This window comes from Pocillopora verrucosa, chromosome 8 (genome assembly GCF_036669915.1).
Source record: "Pocillopora verrucosa isolate sample1 chromosome 8, ASM3666991v2, whole genome shotgun sequence".
Lineage (NCBI taxonomy): Eukaryota > Metazoa > Cnidaria > Anthozoa > Scleractinia > Pocilloporidae > Pocillopora > Pocillopora verrucosa.
The window spans coordinates 4,785,811-4,811,693 of NC_089319.1; the positions used below are offsets into that span (position 1 = coordinate 4,785,811).

The window sequence follows — 25,883 nt, forward strand, 5'->3', positions numbered from 1 at the left end:
CTTGACTTAAGGATCCTTGTAAGATCCTGATCAAATTCCTAAGGATCCTGGCAAAGATCTTGAAAGGATCCTTGAAAGGATCTTTTGTAAGTCTTTAAAAGATCCTCATTAAATCCTTGAGGATCTTGAAGGATCCTTGAAAAGATCTTGCAAAGATCTTGAGTAGGATCCTTGTAAGATCCTGATCAAATCCTTAAGGATCCTTGCAAAGATCTTAATAGGATCCTTGAAAGGATCTTTGGAAGGTCTTTAAAAGATCCTCATTAAATCCTTGAGGATCTTGAAAGATCCTCAAAAAGATCCTGCAAAGATCTTGACTAGGATCCTTGCAAGATCCTGATTAAATCCTTAAGGATCCTTACAAAGATCTTGAAAGGATCCTTGAAAGGATCTTTTGAGGGTCTTTGAAAGATCCTTGCTAAATCCTTGAGGATCTTGAAGGATCCTTGAAAAGAACTTTGCGAGGATCCTTATGAGGATCTTTGTAATATCCTTTGAGGATCTTTATCAAATCCTTGAGGATCTTAACAAACGTTTTTGCTTACAAAGATCTTTGAGGATCTTTTACAGATCCTTTAAAGATCTTTTAAAGATCCTTGTCCTTAAGGATCTTTGGCAGGTCTTTGTCAATCCTTGAAGATCCTCAAAGATCCTGTGAAGTTTTTCACCAGGGAAAGCAGCATTGGTACATTGATTGGACAGGATTTCAGTCTAAAACAAATCAGTTTTAACTGAGTAAGGGTGGCCCAGAATGGGAAACATTCATTCAGTTTAACACTCTCAGTCATGAAATTTGGAACAAGCACAGAATCAGAATGCTGTACATTTTTGAATCCACAAACTGGAGTCAAATGTTTTTTATCAGGCCCTACCAATCACTCAATAAGTAGAACATACTAACTTGCTCTCTTCCAGACATTTCATATGATGCACTATGAAAAACCACATCAATCTGATGACTGGTAAATATCTTTCTAACATCTTCTTTACTTGTTCTATCCCCCTAAACATACATATGAATCTTATGACATAAAATAAGAGTTAAAGTTATCATTATATTAAAAAAAATTAACTTGAATCCAGGATATCGCATTATCCTTCGCACGAAAAGTGGAAATTATGTAAGAATTCTAGAATGTCGGGTGTCCAATTTTAAGAAAACACTTCCCTCTACCATGTATTTTCCCCATAGTAAAATCTAATATTTTCGTCTGTGCGTAGAACAAAGGAAAGATCCGAATGGAATTGTTTTGGTAAAATAATCCAGGGAAAATTATATAATTTCCCGGTTAAGTCTACCCGTAAACACTCCATTTGCTCGTATGCAACCACAGGCGGCCCAAGCTCACGTCTCGAGAAAAAGTCAACGATGAATTCATGAAAGCGTCACGCGTTGTGTGACTCGGTGTTAAGTTACGGGAGGAACTGTTGAAATTTTGAACACGTTATAAAGAATAGTATGGGGAACGAAATATGGTCGATTTACAACGATAAATATTTCGAAATATGAATATTTTACACGTAAAATCAATAAAACTTACTCATGCCCTGTGTATCCGTCGTAATTTCTGGCGATTTCTGCCGTTTTAAGCTTGCTTTACCATCACTGTTATCCACGTCAAAAGACTTCGTACCTTACGTTACAGGCTACAAAACAAACAGGGTCGTGTAATAGTCACATCTTATAACCGGAACAGAGAGAGGGTCTTTCTTGCTCGCAATGCTGTCACGTGATAGTAAATGAACCAATTAAAATAATTCATTAAACCGAAGTGATAATCGACGTGAAATACTGCTAATACTAAAATGTTTAGCGAGGTGTTTCACCAGTTTATTTTTCTATAAGTTATAGCTTCAGCTCCTATGAAGTGATTTCAGATCATCAGCGAACTGTAGCTCCAGACTGACACTGAAGGGAGTAGATACAGGACCTTCACTTCAGTAACATATCAACAAAGACTTGGTAAGCCAACTCATGTTAAGTTTTGATACATGATGCTTAGAATCCTAACTGAAATGAAAAAATTTTGGTAAATACCTGAAAGCAACTCATCACGTCTATTTTCAAACGTCTTTTCTAAGACGAGCAATGAACTGAATCATAATCACAAATCGTGTGACACTGTCTTGCTCTTTAAGGCTAAGGTCTTCCCGGATGTCCCTCGCAAAAAATTTTGTGGTAGCCTAACAAAACTTAGGAGTGCCTCATTATTCCAGATTTCACGACAAAATTCTTTTGATTACATATCGATAACTAGTATTCACGAGAAAACTATGATATGTTCTTTTTTCAAATTAATAACAGGAATCGCATGTAGAATAATTTATTCAAATCCTGCATGTAAGCACTAAACAATTTGTCAAATTTTTAGCACTTTTAAAATAACCTCTCTTGAGCACTGAAGTACCTCTTCTCTGTGTTGTTACCTGAAAACTTTATTTTTCTTTGCTTATCAGAAGGAGGAAAAATTTTCATGGATATATTTTGTCAACTAAATTTCACTTGATCTAAAAGGCGATTTGATTACTCTGTACCACGATATGCCAGCAGCAGTAATTTCCAGTTGTCATTTAATAACGGTAATCTACAGTTAGTAATTTAAAATATTTTTTTGTGAGTTAGTAATGAAAGTAATTCATTTTTTTATTTTTATTTTAGTAACTTCCTGTTCAACATTAAATGTTCTTGTGATGTCGGGACAATTAAAGGTAGGATATCAAACAACTGCCGCTGCAGCCAAGTTGTTTCGTTCACTCTGGTGTAATTTCATTTAGAGAAACTTCACTTTTATCAGTGCATCCCTGCCAACTCTCTCACTTCAGGAGCAAATTACATTCTTGCAGATATGAAACTTATGATTATATAGCGGTATTACTGGTATTTAGCGAGCAGGAGATCAATGTGGAAAAAAAATCACAGGAGAGTAAAATAAGTTCACATCAGTTTAAGATTAAAAGTCCACAAAGATGATTATAGCAATTTTTTCTTCTTGGATGATCAAAGCTGAGAAAAAATATGTTCTAGGTCTCATGTTTCGCATTTTTTTAGGTAATAAATGATCATATAAGTTGGTTAGAGTTGGATTATTTAAAGTTTGCCTTGTCATGCAAAACCAAAGTCTGAATATCTGAAGAGGAAAAACTTGTGCATAACATTTTTTGTGTGATATAAAAAAGTTACAGATGCAGGTCACTCCTTAAAGTATGAGATTACACAGTTGTATCACACTAACTCTGATATCCACAACAATTGTTCTTTACTGTCTCATGGAAATTTTGTGCAACTTTTGTTTATAAGTTTATTGAGTTTGTGAAGTTACTAAATGAATTGAAAATTAAGAATTAAGTGCCTTTCAAAAAAAAACATTCATAAGTGAGTTTTATTATTTCTATAACTCTAATTGAATTTCCTAAATCACAAGAATCTTGTGTTTACAGGATGACACTGGGGAAAGAAAACTGAGAGTAACCCTTTTGAGTACTGAATGGAAAGCTTCAAGCAATGGAGACTTGACAACCATCAACAGAGAGCTAGCAATACAGATGGCTAAACATCCCAATGTGGAAGTCAGTGTCTTCGTACCTCAGTGTAGTGAAGAGGACAAGAAAGATGCTGATAGCTACAATGTTAAACTCATTGAAGCAGTTAAACTGCCTGGCTTAAAACCAGTTCTTTGGCTAGCCTCTGTACCTGATGGCCATGCTATGGATTGTGTTCTAGGGCATGGAGTAGCTCTTGGTCGGCTAATTCCACTCATAAAGAAAAATCCAAATTACAGTCATTGCAAATGGATTCAAGTTGTCCATACTGCCCCTGAAGAAATTGGCATGCACAAAAGCATTTCTGAAGGTCAACAAATGCAGCAAACAGAAATAGAACTATGTGAAATGGCTGATCAAGTTGTAACAATTGGACCCAAGCTAACTGATGCATATAAGCGCCAACTCAGAAAACAAGACGTTTTTAACCTGACGCCAAGCATTTTCACTGAATTTTCAGGTGTGCAGCACGCAAGCGAGGAAAGAAGAAGATTTTGTGTCTTAGTTACTGAGAGTGGTGATAGTGAAGATTTTTATGTCAATGGGTACAACATTGCAGTGAAAGCTATTGCTGAGCTAAAGGATAAATCTTACCAACTCAAGTTTGCTTCCAAACAGAGAGGAAAAGAAGATGAATTAGCAAACAAGTTACTTCAGTGTGGTATTGGTTGTAATCAGCTAATGATCTGCAGCTTTGATGAAAACAGGGAAACATTAGCCAACTTATTATCTGCTGTGGATATTGCTATATTGCCCTCAAAAACTGAGGGATTTGGGTTGAGCGCTCTAGAGGCCATATCTGCTGGTCTTCCAGTACTTGTCAGTGGTAACTCAGGAATTGCAGAAGCCTTAAGGAAGGTGCCTAATGGGTCACAGTGTATAGTGGATTCAGAGGATCCTGCAGACTGGGCCAGAGCAATTAAGGCTGTGCGTTACAAAGAAAGCAATGTACGACTCGCAGAGGCTAGGATTCTTCGTGAAAACTATTTGCAGCAGTTCAGCTGGGAGAAGCCCTGTAATTCCCTTGTTGAAAAGATGTACAGTCTTGCATTTGGTAAGTTTTCTTATCTTGCATCAAGGATGCAGAAGTTTTGATCAAATTTGAAATAATGACAAAGCTTACATGTTCTGTGTTAAATATTAAATTTACAGGTTAGCAGTTGTTTCTAAATACTATAGGGCAGTAGTCATATGAAATGTTACAAGTTTACATTTAGGAAAACTGGTAATCCAAGGCTATAAGTTGGTGGTAATGGCCATTGTTGTTTACAGTAATAACAATTTGTGTACTGCATTTTTACTATTAAATTAGATGATTGCTGACTGTGCTATTTGCTTTGAAGGAGCACTAGTGTAGAAGCCCTCTAATAATGAGGACCTACAAGCAGCCTTCATCCAATATATTTGAAGTTTTATGTGATATTATTGGTTCAAGTGGATTTGAAGTGTAATTTTTAACTATATCACTTGTCATTTCCTTGTAAACAACCTGCATTTTATCATATATTCCAACTGCATTTTCCAACTTCATTGAAAAAAATTCACATGGAACTAACTGCAACTGATAGTGAACTTTTCATGCAATTCTCCTATGTCACATGTTAATTCCTTGTAAACAACCTGCATTTTAACACATATTTCCACACAGAGGGCAAAGTCCAGATGGGCAACAACCAATCAAGGAGCCCTCTTTGAAATATTATCCTTTTCTCTTGTTCAGTGTCTCTTCACTTATTCAAGATTGCAATATATCTTTGGTTAGGTTCTATTGGAGATACAACAGAGTTTCAGTTTGCTTTCTGCAGTAAATTGGGTGGAATTCTATTTTTGGAGCCACTAACTGTAGATGAATAATTTTAATTTTCTCTCTGTTAGAGGAACGGCAGTAAGTGTGGTCTCTTTCACAACTGTTATTTAGTCTCGTCATGCAATGCGCTCTCTCAAACAGGGAATAGAGGGTGTTGTGTGATGAGACCAAACATCTTATAAAATATTTGTAAAGGGTTTTGGATGAAATCCATCAGCCTTAATCAACATGAAGTATGGTAAGGTACATGTCATTAAGGGATGGTCCAGTTTTTTCCCAAGATTGATTAAACTTGTCTCATGAATGAACTCTTGCTGACCACAGTATGTAAACTATGCCGATATAAGAAGTAATTTGTTTTCGAGACATTTCACTTGATGTTTTGTTCTTCTTAAACATCTCTCCCCAGTAACCTGTTATCTTTTCTATTAAGACATCTGGCTCAATATTTTCCTTTCCATAGGGCTGTATTTGTCTTTCCTTAGTTAATTAAAATTAATTACAAACATTTATCAAAGATTAATTGGCAAGGCTCTTGTTGGAGAGGCTATGAAAGAAAATTTCTAATAGTTTTTGTATGTTGGGTGTTTTTAAAAATAGTTTGAGGTATGTTTATGGTTTAAAATGTTTTTCCTCTTGTAAATCTGATTTTAGATGCTTTATCCTCTGAATTCCACTCCACAAGTTCAAGCAGTGAAAGTCCACAAAAAAAAGAACAATGGGAAAAAAGTGAACAGAAGACAAAGATTATGGAGGCAGTGAAATTGGAAGGTGAAAAGTAAATTAAAAACTTGTATTAATTTATTATGGAAAGCTTTTGTGAACAGTAATAACAATTATGTGATAATAATGGGGCATCAATAAATTAATATAATTGTACACATTTCTACTTATTTCGACAAAACATCTGAAGAGAGGCTGTGAATGCTAATCTCTCTCCGCATTTTTACCCGTAGGTACTTCACCTCTCACTGTAGTATCTACCACTGGTCATGGAAAAGAACTAGAAGAACCTTGGGGAAGGAAAGGAGAAAAAAGTGAACAGAAGACAAAGATTATGGAGACAGTGAAATTGGAAGGTGAAAAGGAAATTAAAAAAACTTGTATTAATTTAATTAAGTTAATATGGAAAGCTGTTGTGAACAGTGATAAAAATTATGTGACACATGTTCGAAGAATTAGCTCAATGCAATGATGTGGCATAAATAAATTAATCTAATTGTACACAGTTCCACTAATGAGAATAAAACATTTGAAGAGAGGCTGCATTTTTACCCTCAGGTACTTCACCTCTCACTGTAGTATCCACCACTGGTCATGGAAAAGAACTAGAAGAACCTTGGGGAAGGAAAGGTGAACTTATTTTTAAAGTTAATGTAATTGAAACATGGTGCTCAGCTATTAATCCAAGTGCAAAGTTGTATTTTATTGAAAGTTTTTGACTGTTTAGGGTTCTTTATGTTGGTTGAGTTTTTCCCTTTGTTATTGGGGGAAAAAACCCACTTTTAGGTTGATTTAGTTGATATACTCTTTAAACTGATATCAAACCACCTTGAAATGAATAAAGAGATGTGGAGTTTACTACTTTCAGTTGTTTTTTGCTGACTCATTGAAGTCTAGCATGGGTTCCATTTTGGGTCCAGTTCCCCCATCATGGTCCCAAAATAGGAAAACAACATAGCAAATCACTGACTTGTTGTTTTGATGCAAATGATATTGAAGAAGTGGAACAATTCATAGATGCGTAAATTGTCCAAAAAAAGTTGTAGGAGTGAAGCTAAGAAACTTCAGGAAAAAAAAGGAGAAATGAATACAAGAACCTGAATGCGGTTTTTAGTCATCTTTTGAAATCGAAATGAATAAAACATAATACACATGTAGACTGAATACTTTTTCAACAGTTTTCTTTTTTCGGTTGTAAAGCATCTTTGTTCAAATACAAGCAATCTACTTTTACTTTTGAAAAAGTAAATTCAAACATTTTTCAACACTAGGTAATCATCACCGTGATGATTAAATGTTTTTAGCCATGTAAATAGCTCGATGGCATTACCTAAATGTTTTGATATTTTTTTCCAGTAAATACTTTTAAGAGAAATGATTCCTTATCTGAGATATTAACACAGTAAATGGTTTGAACCCAGGGGTAACATGTAATAGTGTAGTTTGATTGTCCAGGTGAGTGTAGTCCTGAGAAGGAATGTTGTCAGTAATGGTGACTGACGTTTTGACAACTTGAGCAGAAGTCATCATCAGAGTCAAGTGAAAGGTTGTTGTCAGTCGAATGTACTTAGTCCAGTTTTTGTTTGAGGAAAGGCGATGTCAACAATCACATCGCTGAACATCACTGACTTATGAACCACACTATTGACTGGGACTCTGTGCAATGCCTAAACTACAGCACCAACTACTTTCAACGACTGGGTGGAAACAAACAAACATAAGTAAACTCTTTCGTCCGATCACTTAATCAGATGTGCTCTACTTTGCGTAATGTCCACCTTCACTAACAGATCCAAACCAACCAATCACGACTGACCTACGCCACTTGAGTTGTACAGCCAATAACATCATGGCAAAACTGACCAATCAGTTTACACAAACCGGACTAAGTACATTCGACTGACAACAACCTTTCACTTGACTCTGATGATGACTTCCGCTCAGGTTGTCGAAACGTCAGTTCACCATTACCAACAACAGTCCTTCTCAGGACTGCACTCACCTGGACAATCAAACTATACTATTACATGAGATATTAACCTTTTTCTGTCTTTACTTTCATCCATAAATACTGTTAAATGTTCTCAGCTATTATTCAGCAACTTAGTTTTGGTTAGGAACATATTTTCAATTCAGGTTTGCCTCTAAATCCATAATTTCAGTAAAAGGTAGCATTAGATTAACTGTGGCATGTGATATTGAAGAATTACTTAAAGATAGCTATTTCATTGTTCTCTCCCTTGACCTCTACACATGTTATTATGCTTTAAATTTTTATATCAGGTGAGGCACTAAGTGCTAAATATATTTCTGTGTACCTTTGCTCTCAGGAAGTTTTCCTGTCCTTAAATTTTCGACATATTATCTTGAGGTATTACCAGCTGAACTAAGCGATCAGCTTCAGAGGCTCAGAATGGAAGGTGAATATAAAATGTTTATTGATTCATTATCAGAGAGAAATAAATCCAAGCTTGCTATTAAAGGCTTTCACCCCTGTATCAAAATATCATTTTTCAAGGGAAATTATTCCTTATTTAAAAGAACCTGTAGTCTGATTTTATTACTATTGATGAATACTTCCACTCTTTATTCAATTCATTTATTTTCAAGGGAAACTATTCCCAGGTAAAGATGATCCCTCTTCCTTTATACTTTTGGCTATTACGTAAAGTGTTAGCTTTTATATGAAATTTTTCTTAATTTAGTTTTTGCTAATTCTGTGCTGTGGTGAAAGGGAGTATTAAGTTGGCTGTGGCTTATTATGATGAGACAATTTTTCTAAATGGTTGATTTCAACTATGACCATAGGAGATTAATCAGAAAACTGACACTATAACTGTGCTATCACATGACCCCAACACAATGTACAGTGCTAGTTAAATGCCTGTTTTTTAATCATTTATGTGAAATAAGGCACAGAATGCTAAATACAGTGTATCCTTCTGTTTACCTTTCCTTTCAGATACTTTTTTCTACCCTGCACTCTTAACCTCTGAACTTGAAGAAAAACTAAAAGAACTACTCACAGAACTTGAGCGACAAAGAGATAAAGGTGAGTAAAACATGTGTATTGGCTCCGTTGAACAGGGCAAAAGAAATATGGAAAGTGATGCAAGGAAATGGTTGCACTAGTATTTTAGGCTTGTTTTTCTAAGTAACAAGCTGAAAGGTTTTAGTTTGCCATAAAGGACTCCTAATTATATTATCTTCCCTCAAATATTTAAGTCCTGCATGCAACTTGCAAAACATCTCCTCCACTCATTACATGTTAAAACATGGAATGAACTAACCCCTCCTCTTATATAATGCTATCAACCAAGAATGCTGTTAAATGCTTTAAACCATTTTGCTACCTTCTCTCAGGTAGTTTACCTCCCACTATTTCCACCATTGAAGTAGAAGTAGACGAACTACTCAAGAAATTTCAGAAATGGCGGATCGAAGGTGAATAAATAATGCACATTTAGAGAGAAAATAATTGTAGTAGAATGCTATTAAAATATTTCCAGTTCCTTGTAGAATTACAGTACCGCTCGTGTATACATTAACCAAAAAACGCGAATAAAACGCGCCAAAAATCGCATGCAAATGCAATTTAAAAAAATGTGCGCGTCAAAAAATTTGCACATGCGTGCATAAGCTCGATACGTCTGCCCGTTAGTATATATGAGGTAATCCTTTTGTTTTTCTATTGTTGGCGGTTTACCGTTTTAAAGAATAGGCTAAATAGAAAAACGAAAAGAAGAAAATAGAAAATAGAAATAATAGAATAGAAAAACAAAATGATTACCTCATATATTCTAAAGAGGTAGACGTATCAAGCTTATGCGCGCACGTGCGATTTTTTGACGTGCACATTTTTTTAAATTCGCAATTGCATGCTTTTTTTGGCTACAATGTAACAGGACTAAAATACTACACTGCTACCAACGACAAGAAAACTCGTTCGTTTCAATCACCGTTCTAACCGACCTTCCCGATATACTGTTACAAACTACTGCGACTTCGTAATAGGAATATACGAATGATTTATCATTTTCCAACGGAATTCTTTAATCAAAATTTGTCACTTCGTATAAAAAAAACATCCGTCACAACGGCCTTTAGAATTCGTTCTCGGTGTATTGTAATTCGGTAGAATCAGCTAAAGCGTCCGTTTGTAACTAGTTGTCGCATTCTTAATGCAAACCCACGCGTGAACGTTTAGTTCATAGCTTTATCATCGGTGACCATGCTATTCTCGAAAACTGGTTTATTCATCGCGCCTTTTATACAATATAAGTTCTACTAGCTCATTTTAATGGTGTTGTGTTACAGTATGGTTACCTGTCACGACTACGCCTTGTTCTTATCCATATGCATATCTTTATTGGAAACCGGATTTACTTCTTGTTTTAAAATTTGTAAAATCATCGAGCGATGTTCACCAAATTGCTCATAAAAGGGAAGGGAAAAATTAAATGCAGGATACATTTAGTTCAAGTTTGTATAAGACTCGCAGACGCGTGCAATTGGACAAAACATCAATACGGCGATACTTATGTCCGTCAACACGGTAATCCAGGACTTTTGGAAAATTGGTGGCTCCTAAAGGAGCCGTTTTTTCATTAAAGGAAGCTGTTACTAGGCTCTTCCTTCGCGTTGGACTGCAGTAGAAGTAACTTTTCGGAGGTGGCTAATGTATTTATAGCACTCAGCAGCAGTCCCAGAGTCCCTGAACCGATGGATGCCCGCGACAAGTTCGTCCTTGTTAGTTGGCTTGACAACGCGACGCAAGCGAATGTTTTCAGTTCGTGTCAGGGGAGCTTTAAAGGATTCATGTCCGGGCTTTCAGTAGGAGTAGGCCAGTATTTTATGTTATTATCTTCGAATCTTCGTCTTTGACATTGCGATTTACTATAACTTGACCTTTCATTGTAGTAATATAGTGCGCTCCGCAACCAAACAAATCATCACGTGCGATGCGAAATGAAACTGTTTACATTTCTGTGCGACCGTGCGCGCAATACAATCGTATATGCGCGTCTGACTACCCTGAGTCTGAGCGTACGTAATTCGTCTGCGCAGTTAACATATACGCAAGCAGTACTGTAAAATTTTTTCCAGGGAACTCCTGCATATGCAGCCTTCTACTGCAGTAATTATTGACCATTGCTATGCTCATTGGAGGCCTTATACATCAGCTATGTTCCTCCATTGGCACCCAGCACTTAGGTGGAGACTGTTTTCACGAATGGTAAATCCTGGCAACCCAGGCATCAGCCGTCATGTAGCAAGAAGAAAACCTCCCATTGCACTGGAAAATAAAAATTGTAGAAGAAAAGGAACAAAATACCAGGGAAAAGTGAATTTCGTCGTAGTGCATGTTAAAAGAATATCTGACTTCTTAGGATAAGCTCATTCTGGTCCTGGAAACTTTCAAATTTTGCTACATATGCAAAATTACAGGTACTGTTTCATGTTATGCACAGTTGGCGTGGTGCGCGCGTGCAGTGGTTTAGATCTGCATAAGTGTCAAGTGCGCGGTATTGTAGTGGATACTACTAGGGCTTTTTATGAGATTGCCAAGGCGTTTTTGATTGTATCCATTTACACCCTTCAGTTTGTTAAGGCACTGCAAACTTTATTGTCCGGGTCAAAGCTGTAACACAGTGTACACATGCAGTTTGTAACTTGGATTTTGTTACTTGAACGTTGAAGAGCCTTTGTGGAAGCTACCTTAGAGTTACAATAATCACATGAGCTACCTGACGTTATTAACTTTACCATATACTATCGCTGGCCATACCTGTGGGTAATATGAAGAGAATCCTGTGTTGGGATTGACTATCTAAGCTGCCCCCTTGGGATTGCCCGCTTAGATTCCACACAAGAAAAACACTGCGTCAAGGTGACTTACAAATCTCGGTGATGGAGGTGGAAGAAAAGGGACAGGAGACTGTCAAAACAAAGACATCATGAATGACTCGCGTGGGTTTATTGTGCTACAAACACAGTTGGCTTTCTTTCCGTGCTCCTGAAATAAACAAGTCATTCTTGATTCTTAATAAAGTGAAATCTTTTTGAGTTTTATGGACCTCGAGCTCGTCTTGGTCCAATATTCAGCCATCTTGACCTCATGCTTGGTTAACAAAATACACACACAGACACACACACACACACACACACACACGCACACGCACACGCACGCACACACACACACATGTATATATATGTATATAATTGCTTAGTCAGTAAACCTTAGTACATGTAGGAGGGTCTCAATGTAGTTAACCGTAAAATGGCAAAAAAAATAGCCGTTAGGCATAAAAATTGACAAATTTCAACTGTCAGTCGTCAAAATGGTCAACTGAAAAAATTTTTCTTTAATCTTCTGAACAGATTTTCGCAAGATTTTCATTGGAGGGGCTATGAAAGAAAAAATTTCTAGTTTTTACATGTTGGGTGTTTTTAAAAATAGTTTGAGGTATGTTTATGGTTCAAAATGTTTGTCATCTTGTAAATCTGATTTTAGGTGCTTTGTCCTCTGAATTCCACTCCACAAGTTCAACCAGTGAAAGTCCACTAACAAAAGAACAATGGGAAAAAAGTGAACAGCAAACAAAGATTATGGAGACAGCGAAATTGGAAGGTGAAAAGGAAATTTAAAAAAACTTATATTAAGTTATATGGAAAGCTGTTGTGAACAATAATAACGGTTATGTTATAAGTACTTGAAGAATTATCTCAGTGCAATGATGTGGCATCAATTAATTAATATAATTGTACACAGTTCCAATTATGAGAACAAAACATCTGAAGAGAAGCTGTGAATGCTAATCTCTCTCTGCATTTTTACCCTTAGGTACTTCACCCCTCATTGTGATACCGACCACTGGTCATGGAAAAGAACTAGAAGAACCTTGGGGAAGGAAAGGTGAACAGGATGCTCAGTTTGAATTATTTTTGAAGTTAATGTAATTGAAACATGTTGCTCATTATGTTCAGCTACTACCAGTAAGCCAAGTAAAAAGTTGTATTGTATTGTAAGTTATCAACTATTTAATGTTCTTCATGTTTGTTGAGTTTTTCCCTTTGTTATTGGGAAAAGTACCCGCTTTTAAGTGGATTTAGTTGATCTACCCTTAGAACTGATATCAAACCACCTTGAAATGAATAAAAAGATGTGTGGCTTACTGCTTTCAGTTGTTTTCGCTGACGTGTTGAAGTCTAGCATGGGTTCCAGTTTGGGTTCAGTTCCCCCTAACATGCTCCAAGAAAAAAAAGAAAACAACATAACAAATCACTGACTTGTTGTTTTGATGCATTGACATTGAAGAAGTGGAAGAATTCATCCGTGCGTAAATTGGCCTAAAAAGCTTTAGGAGTGAAGTTATGAAACTTCAGGGAAAAAAAAAAAGAGAAATGAAAAAAGAACGTGAATGTAGTTTTAGTCATCTTTTACAATAGAAATTACTGTTATTAATAGGCAAGAATGCTTCTGTCAGCAATTATGATAAATGATACTTGTCAATGCAAATTATTTGAAATGTGTTTCTGCCTCATTCTCTTCTCTAGTTAAAGGTAGTGCTGAGTTTCCTTGCAATAAATTAAGGAAATGTTACATACATGTAGAGTGATTACTTTTTCAGTTGCTCTCAATAGTTTTTTTTTTCGGTTTTAAAGCTTCTGTTCTTAAATGTAGATAATCTACAGTGTACATGTACCTACTAGTATCTTTAAATGCAAGTTGGTAGGCCTTTTCCCAACTATTAATTAGTAGAAATGGTAATATCTCTCTACATACCTTTGTTTTTAGGCATGTTGCCTCTTCCTGGATCTCTCACCTTTGATCTTGAAGAAAAACTAGAAAAGCTTTATATGAAACTTCTAACGATAAAAGGTGAAGTAAAATATGCTGTTAAATTAAATTTCATGGCAAATCTAAACCAAGAATGCTTTTAAATACATTTAGTTCTCATTCAAAATATTTTTTTGAAAGGAAATTTCACCCGATTTAGTTTTCCCTCACTCTGTGTTTTGCTAGAAGGGAATATTGAGATGGTAGAGGCTGAGGATGGTGAAACAGTATATAATGATAAACTAAGTTTTTTCGGTGTTGATCCTAAATTACGCCTTAAAAAACCGACAATTAGGTAATTTAGATAGATTTTGTACATCGTATACAATCAGTTAATCGCATGTTGGTTTGACCTGTTATCGTGTCACTATTAAAAGTAACACCATGAGTTGCACTTTGTACCTTACCCCTGAGGGTTGACTCCATTACTACGGACACCCTAGCGGGGAGATTTAGTTTCTGTAATAGCGAAGAGTCTGTAATAACGGGGTATGAGAGATAAAATAAAGTTTCCAACGTGGCCTCACAAACGGGAAAAAGATCAGGCCGCAAGCAGGAAATTCTCATGTTCACACCCAATTGAAGAATGGTTTCTTTATTTTCTTTTTTCATAATGTCGCTTTATAGTATGTTTGTCAGGATTTTGGATGAAGTATTAAGTGTCTGTTATAGCGAGAGAAAGAACAAGAGAAATGTCGTGCTGTGGGGCTTGAAAGTGTCTACATTTCGATAAAAGGAAGAGTCCGTTTTAAAGGGAATTTATTTCGTTTCTTCATGCTTTTCCCTAGGGGGTGGCTCTTGTTTGCGGTGGCGAGGTGTCTGTAATAGTGAGGGGTGCACAGGGCGAGAGTCAACTGTAGATTAATCCAATTTGGCATTGTTTCATTCTCTACTTTAGCTAAAGATGGTACTGAGTCGGCATGTGGTAAAAATACATAATGGTTGTTTTCAACGATGATCATGGAGTTACAATGAAGATCTAACACTGTTTTACTTCAACATGACTATAATTTGCTGTTTGCACAAGTATATCTGTTGTTATCTTTTCTGTGTAAAGTCAGACACTGAATTTTGAAAAGCTCTGTATACCTTTGCTCTCAGGTTCTTTATCTCTCCCCGTCGATGATCTTGAGGTAAAGCTAGATCAAGTATTTGAGGAAATTCGGATGCTGAGAATGGAAGGTGAATAGAAAAATTCATATCTTGTCATTTTTAGGGAGAAACTGATACAAGAATGCTAATAACTGTCCATAAAGTTTGCTTAGGTTTAAAAAATAAGCTAAAATATTGAATAGGTAAAAACCAAACATTTTCAAAACCAGGTCATCATCAGGGTGATGATGACCTAGTGTTGAAAATGTTTGCTTTTTATATATTTTTTAATATTTTAGCCATGTAAATAGCTCAATGCTATGAAATGAATTCATATTTTTCCAGTAAACTCTTTAAGAGAAATTATTCCCTATCTGAGATATTAACGTTTTTCTGTCTTTACTTTCATCCAAGAATACTGCGAAATGCTTTCAGCTGTTATTCAGTAACTTAGTTTTGTTAAAGAAAATATTTTCAATTCAGTTTTGTCTCTTAATCCACAACCTCAGTTAAAGGAAGTATCAAATTGGCTGTTGCATTTGATAATGAAATATTACTTATAGATAGGTTATTTCACAATGATATAATGGAAAACTTGCATTATTGTTCTTTCACTTGACCTCGATACATGTTATCATGCTTTAACTTTTTTATCAGGTGAGGTACTTAGTGCTAAATATATTTCTGTGTACCTTTGCTCTCAGGTAATTTTTCTGTCCTTAAATTTTCAACCATTGATCTTGAGAAAAAACTAGCTGAACTAGGCATGGAGCTTCACAGGCTCAGAATGGAAGGTGAATATAAAATGTTTATTTATTCATTATCCGAGAGAAATAAATCCAAGAATGCCGTTAAAGGCTTCCACCCCCGTATCCAATTATCACTTTTGAAGGAAAATTATTCCTTATTTAAAATAATCTGTTATCTGATTTTATTACTATTGATGAATGCTTCCACTCCTTATTCAAATTATACATTTCAAGGGAAACTATTCCTTAGTAAAGATGATCCCTCTTCCTTTATAATTATTAAGTGAGATAGTTATCTAATACTTTCAGTTCTTCACATGAGCCTAGTACAATGTGAAGTGTTTGTTAAATGCCTGTTTTTAACCATTTATGCGAGGTAAGGCACTGAATGCTAAATACAGTGTATCTCTCTGTTTACCTTTCCTTTCAGGTACTTTGCCACCTCCTGAACTCTTTACTGCTGATCTTGAAGATGAACTAGAACAACTTCGACGACTTACTTGGATACTTCCAGAAAGAAAAAGACAGAAAGGTGAGTGAAACATGTGTATTAACTCTGTTGAGCAGGGCAAAAGAAATATGGAAAGTGATGCAAGGAAATGGTTATACTAGTATTTCAGGCTTGATTTTTTAAGTAACAAGCTGAAAGGTGACACACTTCCTTTTAGTTTGTTATAAAGGACTCCTATTATTTTCTCTCCAATACCTAAGCCCTGCATGCAACTTGCAAAAACATCTGCGCTGCTCATTACGTGTTGAAGCATTGGATAATGTGTATTTACTCCATATTTAAGATAACCCCTCTTCTTATATAATGTTATCAATCAAGAATGGTGTTTAAAAATTCTTTAAACCATTTTGCTGTTTACTTCTCTCAGGTAGTTCGCGTTCCCTTTCTTCCACCTTTTATACAGTACATACACTACGCAAGGAACTTGAGAAAGTCAAGATGGAAGGTGAATAAATAATGTTCATTTAGAGAAAAAACGATTTTAGTAGAATGCTATTAAACACTCCCGCTTATTTATCGAAGTATCTTTTTCCACGGAACTCCTGCACGTGCAGTCTTTTTCTGCAGTAATTATTAACAACTGCAATGCTCATTACAGATATAAGTTACATTATTACTTTGGCACCCAGCACTTAGATGGAGACTATTTTCACGAATGGTAAATCCTGGCGACCCAGCCATCAGCCGTCATGTACTAAGGAGACAACCTCACATTGCACTAGAAAAAGAAAATAGTAAAAGAAAGGAAACAAAAGCTCAGGGAAAAGTGAATTTCTTCTTAGCACGTGTTAAAAAATAACTGGCTTCTTAAGATAAGCTCATGCTGATCTTAGAAACTTTCAAATTTTGGTACATATGCAAAATTACAGGTACTGCTTCATGTTATGCGTAGTTTCGTGGTGCGTGCTTGCAGTGCACGGGATTTGCACGCACATCAAGTGCGCGGTACTGTCGTGAATCTTGGATACAACTCTAGCATTTTATCAGAATGCTTAGGCATTTTTAATCGTATCCATTTACAACCTTGATGTGTTAAGACCCCGCCAGCGTCAAATTGTGCTCTAATTCAGAACAAGGTGTACACATGCAGTTTTTAAATTGAGTTTGTGTGTCGAACGTTGAGGAGCCTTTGTGTAAGCCACCTCAGAGTCACGATGACCACATCGCGTTACCAGAGGTTATTAGCATTTCCATATTGCTGCTTCAATAGTGCATGTATTACTAATGTATGTCAGTGAACTGTAGTACATGTAGGAGGGCCTCAATGGGGCTAACCGTTAACCCTAATATAGCGAAAACATTTTGCCGTTAGTCGTAAAAATTGACGAATTTCAACCGTAAGTCTTAACATAACATAACTGTTTATTCACAATTCAAATTTTAATGAAAGGTAAAAAGAAAACAAAAGAGGTTACCCCTTTCAAGTTTGTCTCCTAAAATAATTAAAAATTACAGGAAAATAGTTAAAAATTTCCTAGAAAATAAGTAAAATGGCGTCTGACTCTGCTCTTGAAAATGTTCAGAGTTTCTGCCTCTGCAACTATTTTAGGTAAATTATCCCATTTATTGACTATACTTGCACAGAAAGAGTACTTAAAACTGTTTAGCTTTGCGGCCAATGGTTTAAGTTTATGGCGATGGTTGGTTCTTAATGGTCGAAAATCATGTGCAAATGTAAAATACTCAAATAGGTGTAGCTCGTTAAGACTGTTAGCCGTCTTATAGCACTCAGTAAGCGCAGAAAATAATCTTCTCTGATGTAGAGTTAGCCATTTACGGACCTTTAAGCGCTCTTCATATGACATATCTCGGGCAATGTTTCTGATTGCATATCTAGGTGTTCTGCGTCGTACTTTCTCTAAAATAGCCGAATCCTTTTTGAGGTGTGGAGACCACACTGGAGAGAGGTACTGAAGTATTGGACGTACTGAACTCATGTAAAATTTCGAGAACAATTTAGGATTCCTGGGGCCCTTTGTTCGACTTATAAATCGGAGCACGCTGTTTGCTTTGTTTTCAGGCTCCATGATAGATTTGATTTGATGTGAATTCCAAGATCCTTAACTTATTTATTGATTTAAGGATTTGTACAAAGCAGGACCGAAGCAAAAACAATAGGACATAAGTTCCCTACTAGGTTTAACTCCAACCCAACCCCCTTCTAAAATAACTTAATAATATAAATAGACTAAATAGGCTGCTTAACAAGTGCGCGCAACAAGGGTATTTACCCGGCGACATTTAGGACAAATTATTTTTAAGGTAAGAAAGTAGTCGCCATCAAACACGTTGAAAAGTCTCTTGAAATAAAACGACTTAAGTTTACGCTTAAAAGAGTCAATAGACTCAGCCTGCCTAACATTATTAGGTATATTGTTCCACAAATTTTCTATCCTATTAAAATAGAAGTCCCGAAATGTTGATGTATGATTTTTATTAATCTTAAAGTTCAGCTCTGAGCACGCTTGACGCATCTGACTCGTAACAAAGGAAAAATAGTAATTAAATGAACAAGTTAGATCAATATGACCATGAAGACATTTAAAAAAGAAAACTAAGTCGAGATATTCAAGCCAGTAATTAAGCGGCAATAACTTCAGTTTGATTAAGCGATCCTCATGAGATAAGTTACTACTATTTCTTTTTAGTATAAAGCGTGTGGCTCTTTTTTGCACATTTTTAACTAAGAATAAATTGCTGATAACAGACTGAGGTGCCCATAACTGAGAGCTATAGCAAAAGTGCGAACACACTAATGAACAGTAAAGACGCAACGGCGGAACACTGCCAACAATTCCTGCGCAGCTCCTTCTAATAAAGCCCAGTAACCTATTTGCTTTAGCAACTATCACGAGTATATGATCCTTCCGAGAGGTGTCATTTACGAGCACTACCCCCAAATCTTTTTCAGTAGAGACAGCCTCCACATCTATACCATTTATACTATAGCTACGATATGAACTAATACGCTTCCTAGATATACGCAAATTACTGCACTTTGTAGGCTGAAAATACAATTCATTTGACAAGGACCAAGTTGTAAGCGAAACTAAATCCTGCTGCAATTTCGAAAAATCAGCATCATTATTTATGATCCTATAACATCTAGAATCGTCAGCAAACATAGCCAGCGTCGCACTATTAATTACATTTGGCATGTCATTTACAAATAATAAAAAGAGAATCGGTCCTAGAAGTGACTCCTGGGGTACACCTGACCCAATGCCAGTCCAATTACTGAAAGTTCCATTTGTAACCACTCTTTGACGCCTTCCAGTTAGGTATGAGTAAAACCAGGCGAGTAGGGAATCATCGATTCCAAACGTTTTTAGCTTCAACACGAGCTTTGCCGGGCGCACAGAATCGAAAGCCTTGGCAAAGTCCATGTAAATTATGTCTGATTCTAGCCCGCGGTCCAGTGCATGACCAATGTCATAGAATACTTCAATAAGCCGAGTAACGCAAGACTTGACCTTTTGAAAACCATGTTGAAAAGTATACAAGATCTTCTTAACGTGAGAGACAAGGCGCGAGGCCACACACCGCTCCTGAACTTTAGAGATCACTGGAAGTAACGACACGGGGCGATAATTTTCGATAAACTCTCTTTTCCCTCAAAAATAACGTTAGATTACAAAGAGTTAACCAAAGAAATATTTCTTTTAAACTCCCTAACAGGAAAAAGTTAGCCCTAATATGGCCAAAATTTTAACCGTTAGCCGCAAAAGCCATCACCCCATTGAGACCCTCGTGTAGCTCGTGTATTAAAGAACTTTTGCATGAATGTTCCATGTCGGAAACGATCGACAAAACGTGTTGGTGGTATCTTTAAATGATAAATTTAAATTTGATCCCAAGCTTGTCCGTGATCTTTCACAGTTAATGACAACATTGACTCTTGCGTTGTCTTTTAAGTTGTTCCTCATTTTAATAATTTCTCTGAACTGAGAATGTGACCTTTAGTACTAAAACAGTTTGTGTCTTTTTGTGTCCTTCATGATAGCATTAGAGAACGCCATGTATCCGACCATAAGATCAGGACTGGCGAAGTTTGATGTCAGTTTACCCGAGGAACTCCAGAGCTATGTCAGCTACTTATTAAATGAGTCGGCCAAACTTGTTTTACGCAAGCAAGGTACTTAACATTGTTAAAATAAGCTGTATTGGCTTTGAAACATACGTCCAGCTATCTATATTCGGTGGTAAGACTATTGAGAAATGCTAGGTTTGTGTAATGGTCGAGGAATTTTCTTTTAACCCAGATTTGTGATATTGTGTTGGGGTTTTTTCATTCTCAGTAGACCTGGTACCTTTATATAATCATCAAATGACCTGCGCGGTCTTATGCCCGTTCTTAATAATAATAATAATAATAATAATAATAATAATAATAATAATGTTTATTTCTTATATTGCGCAGTCTAGCATGCGATAAAGATATGATCGAGTGCGCATTACAACACTAAAATCTTAAAGTAGAAAATAAGAAAAAAAAAATAAGAAAAAAAAAAGATTTATAAATAAACCCCTTAATGAAGGCCATGCGCGGTTGCGCTGGCGGGGGCATTAAAAGCTGCAGGGCCAAGCGTGCGTCCACGTGAGAAGAAAGTAGAATGAGAAGAGTGGCGTTCATGGAATAAAAATCTGATTGACTGAGTAAGATTAGGCCGGACCGACATGACCCTTCTACTCAGTCCATAAGTGCATAGAATTCTGATGTTAAAGCTGGTCGCTTATGTGGTGTAACTTTAGTACTTTATGATCGTATTACCAAGAAAAAGACGTCTCTTTCAATTTATCAACACTAGTACTTCGTTGTTATGTTTGCAAAGTGAAAACAATTTTTTTTCTCTTGTGTTCTTGAAAATGTTCTGAAACTTTAACACCAGATTTGGAAAAAAACAACAACAACTTCTCTCTCAGGCATTTTCGACTCTAAGAGTTTTAGATTACTAGTGGGGGAAAAGATAATATTGGAATAAAACTTTATGACAATGATTTACAACTTCGCAAATGATTTGCTGACATTTTAAGACTTCTTGGAAAAGAAAAAGAAAAAAGGTACTGTCCGTCTCCATGTTTTCCCAACTGGTTTCCTTTGACTTGGGATGATTCAACAATAAGTCGAAACGCGGAGACTCGAAATTATTTTTGTGTCCAATTTGCCTAAGTATTTTCTGTGGTTTGTCAGTTTTTAGACAAAAACAATGTAAAGGTAGTTTTCAAGTAAAAAATTAATATTTCTTTTGTTTTAATCCTTTAGTACCCCAATCACCTCGTGCCTTGGAGGAATTACGAGAAGCAATGGATCAAGACGAATTGAAAACATTCCTTGCTATTCACATCAGAGAAGTTGCATGGCAAGTGGTGCTGCTGTTTACGGATGAGCTCCCCCGCGTAGAACTACCATGGGAATGCTACGAGGACGAGGACGAGGACGAGGAGGTGTTTATTGAAGTGATATACAGTTCGAAGTCAGGCATATTGAATGGGTGGCCAACAGAGTACGACCCTGCTTTGGTAACACTGTGTAACGCGATCACCAACAGGGACTGGAAAGTAGCCAGATTAATCCTCTGTTGGAGTCAGATATCTGATGCAGGTTTGAAGAACCTGAGTGCAGCGCTTACTCAGAGTGAACTTTACAGCTTGACACTGTATCACATTGGTTTACAAAGTCAAGGATTAGAACACCTGTGTACCGCGCTAACCAGCGTTAACTGCACGTTAACCAGCTTAAACGTCAGTGAAAATTGGTTAGGAGACGTAGGAATAATGCACTTGTGTAACGCGCTAACCAGCGTTAACTGTACATTAACCAGCTTAAACGTCAGTAAAAATGAGTTAAGAGACGAAGAAATCATGCACTTGTGTAACGCGCTAACAAGCGTTAACTGTACATTAACCAGCTTAAACGTCAGTAACAATTGGTTAGGAGACGAAGGAATCATGCACTTGTGTAACGCGCTAACAAGCGTTAACTGCAGATTAACAGGCTTACTCGTCAGTTACATTGAGTTGAGAGAGAATGGATTGAAATACTTGTGTGATGCACTGACCAGCAGTAATTGTACTTTAACCAAGTTAAAAGTCCGTTTTAATGGATTAGGAGATGGAGGAATAAAAGAATTGTCTGAAGTTTTAACCAACGAGTTCTGTACCTTAACAAGTTTAGACATAAGTTACAATGAATTTGGAAAGGAAGGAATCAAGCACCTGTGTAAGGCCTTGACTGATACCAAATGCAAACTACAGAGCTTAAACCTTCAGGGAAATCGGTATGGGACAGATGGAAAAAAATATTTGTTTCAAATGTTAACTGGTACTGACTGGGAAGTTAAAGGAGCTCTACGACTTTTCCGTTCAACTAAAAAGTAGACCAAGGAACATGTCAGTGGCACAAAGCTCTGACAGGTTCCTCCTGTTACGTTTCGCTTGTCATGAAATAAATTCCATTTTTATGAATGACAATTTAAAGATTATTGTTCAAGGTGATTAATTAGATAACTGACCTTGTAGTCACTATCACTTGTTGAACGGAGTATTAAAAATGACCAGCAGTGAGGCAGTCGAAACATCGCGATCAAGAATTGAGAAATGACTCAGTATCATGACACAAATGATTATTTAACGTTCATTATTCGATAGACGAATTTCTCTGTGTTAAAAAAATAGGCTATAAATGTAACTGCAATTTCGTATAACGGGTCTGTTGGCAATAATGTTGTTACTTTTGTAACAAAAAGTTTTAAACTACAGACAATTGGTTATACTGGTGATTTAGCTGTAATGAGATGCCAAAAATATTGAAATAAGAGAGATGATAAGTTTTGAGCTCGGTAAAGAAATAGAGAAAGATATTTTCTTCGTCTTGTCACGAACGAGGGACACAGGAAAAATTCTGAGTCCCCATGTCATATGAACTTCATAATAGACCTCACTTACCTCGGAGTCTCTGTGGCTCAGAGGTAGAGTATCAGACCGCGGAATCCAAAGGTCTGAGGTTCCATTCCTCATGGGAACTTTTTCTTGTCTCGTAACAAGACGAAAAAAAACATCTTTCTCAATATTGAATTATTTTTTTATAACTTATGTAATGAATATCGTTGTCTTCTAAGAGAAAACTTTTAAAAGGTCTGTATGAACTAGTGACTTATAAATAAAGTAACAACATATTTTCCAATTTTTAGTGGCTTTCAATTTTTAGTTGGTGGATTCCAAGAGTGTAATGTTTAAGCTTAAACGAAATATACTTGGACAAAAAGGAATATTTTGTTCTGCCTTGTTCGTTTTCGAAGCCAAATGTAGGCGTTGTACAACCAATTGTACACTCGTTCAAATGAGTTTATTTGGACTTTACATAAGTCATTTACGCAAAGCTGTACTCTAACTCGGAATTTTTTTTCATCTGAGCTAATGATTTTATGAAGAGCAGAGTTATGTATTACTCTAAAATTACACATTAATGCTAGTCCTTATAATGTATAATCTCTTTTTCAGTTTACTGTAATAGTTCAGAATGTAATCTAATAGATAGTGTGTAAGTTATTGTTCCAAAATTCTCAACTCTCTGTAGAAATCATATTTTACATATATATTATATATTTTTTAAAGGACCACACTAAACTGCGAACTTTTTTAACCAAGGACATTGAATATGTGCAAGGACTGCAGTTGAATTGAATAAATATTGTTAAAATTTTTCGATCCTAGCTTTTACTGAATCTAGCTAGCAATAGAGCCTTAATGAAGGGAAACCGGGCTAGAACACACGTATCCGTTTTATTTGGGCACAAGGGTTCTTTCTCTGTTTGTGTTTGGTCTAGAATAAATGTAAGTAACTCCCTGCCTGGTCAAAGAGTGCCCGGTTCAGGGCCCCCTGTGGGAAACTGTCAAGTAAAGTTTCGCGGGTAGGCAGGAACGCTCTTCCATAGAACCAACTGCTTGGACTTGGCCTTGGACTTCCTTTCAATCTTCTCGCAAATTTACTGACAACAGAAAATAGGGAAACAGGTCTGTAGCTCTCCACTTTAATTTTGGCACCTTTCATATAAAGCGGAATAACTCTGAGCTGTGTAAATAATAAACAAATAAGCAGCTATATTCCCGGCCTTCGGAATTTTACCAACTTTGAATAAATTATTAAACAAAGAGCGCAGGAGCGAGGCTAGTGAGTTGCCGCAACATTTCAAGATTCTTGGATGAATGTCGTCGGGGCTACAGCTTCTATAGGCATTCAATTCCAACAGGAGATTTTTAACTTCAATGCGTTTGATACCTGCGCGAAATTCTTTGTCCTATCAACTTTCAGGAAGTTAGGAAGATTAGTCAAATTTTCCGATGCGAAATATTGATTTAAACAATCCGCAATGTTTTTTTTTTTTTTATTAAACAGAGTAACTGTACCAACTTAGAGTATCTCATGGTCGTTTGTTCAACTTTAGCTGTAGCCCTCCTTTACAATCTTGACACTCAGTTGTTTAAAATAATCTCAAAGCGCTTGGTTGTATGACTTAATTTTTGCTTCATTATTCAAATGTTGGGAACGTGTTTAATGCATTTAAAGTCCTTGCTGTAATAAATAATATATTCTGGCTCAATATTTTTTTTTCACTCTTAATTTTTGTTACAGGGAATTAGATTTAGAGCATGTCTTAAAGGATATTATCAGCCAGGGCAGGATAATCAAACGCTTATCTCAACAGTATATTAAAATTAAAGTTCTTACCTTTGTTTGAGATTCTAATGAGCAACCTTCTATAAAGGTTTTTATTTGAGTCACCTCCATTACCAAGGGTTTTGCCGACATGAATGAAAGGCTTTGTGCTAGAAACTTCCAGTCAAATCTTTAAACAGTGACGGTAACTCTTTGGGAAATGTCTGTAAAAGGCTCTTCGAAACCGAAAAGGGTAATCCATTTTTATTGTTACGTTCACTCGTTCTCTTATTCTTCCTTTCAACTTAACGTTATGTACAAAAGAAAAAATACACAGATCTAGACATTGTTTCTGTTCTTTGACAGAGCATACAATGCACAGCCAATAGAGGCTGGGTATTTTCAGTCAAAAAAGGGAAATCAAACGCATATGTCAAGCAAAAAGAACTTCGTCACGCGTTAGACTTATCGTTAAAGCTTATTCAGCCCTTCTTCTGAATTTCCAAACCCCTCTCCCTCGAAAAAAAGAAAAAATTACAGTGTTCTGGTGTATTTTTATTGTGCTCATCGTGTATTCATAACAATCATTTTAGATGACCAAGCTCGAATTTCTGCTGCCCATTACTCGTGTTCAGCTAAGTTTTTGCCTGGTAACGTAATTTTACAAAACGGTTGAGTTCTTTGAAAGGTCCTTGAAGTGACGACAACGTGTGATTAGCCATGTCGGCGGTCGGTTATACTAAAACAAAGACACTCATGTCCATCACCCACACTTGGACTTTGCCGATTCTTACAATCTTAGGTTACCGCCATGGAGCAATTCAAGATATTTTCCCTCTTCATTGATAATAGAGTAAGGCCTTCCCCTTTCGCACCCACTTCATGTTTGTCTGGTGCAATTTTAATGAATGAATAATACAGGTCGCAATCTTGTATCTTCAGTTTCAAGTTTCGATTGATGTTTA

General features: G+C 36.3%; 1 protein-coding gene across 2 annotated transcripts; it reads left to right on the top strand.

Annotated features, from left to right (window-relative positions):
• The first annotated feature begins 1,786 nt into the window (after nucleotides 1-1,786).
• On the top strand, nucleotides 1,787-23,926 carry LOC131788629 (uncharacterized). 2 transcript variants are annotated; one of them, XM_066170859.1, is made up of 18 exons: nucleotides 1,787-1,963; nucleotides 2,660-2,709; nucleotides 3,439-4,594; nucleotides 6,002-6,118; nucleotides 6,304-6,426; nucleotides 6,629-6,700; nucleotides 8,401-8,490; nucleotides 9,033-9,122; nucleotides 9,434-9,514; nucleotides 12,585-12,701; nucleotides 12,915-12,986; nucleotides 13,869-13,952; nucleotides 15,012-15,092; nucleotides 15,707-15,796; nucleotides 16,182-16,283; nucleotides 16,630-16,707; nucleotides 20,266-20,397; nucleotides 21,526-23,926. In XM_066170859.1, the coding sequence occupies exons 2-18, from the start codon at nucleotides 2,692-2,694 to the stop codon at nucleotides 22,638-22,640; spliced, it is 3,618 nt and encodes a 1,205-aa protein (XP_066026956.1). In that variant the 5' UTR covers nucleotides 1,787-1,963; nucleotides 2,660-2,691; the 3' UTR covers nucleotides 22,641-23,926. The 2 variants fall into 2 exon arrangements, with proteins under 2 accessions (XP_066026956.1, XP_066026957.1); XM_066170860.1 differs by lacking the exon at nucleotides 20,266-20,397.
• The last annotated feature ends 1,957 nt before the right edge of the window (nucleotides 23,927-25,883 follow it).

Coding starts and splice junctions, on each gene's coding strand:
- LOC131788629 (XM_066170859.1), top strand. Junction 6,427..6,628: donor GGAGACAGTGAAATTGGAAG/GTGAAAAGGAAA, acceptor TTTTACCCTCAG/GTACTTCACCTCTCACTGTA. Junction 12,987..13,868: donor AGAACCTTGGGGAAGGAAAG/GTGAACAGGATG, acceptor CTTTGTTTTTAG/GCATGTTGCCTCTTCCTGGA.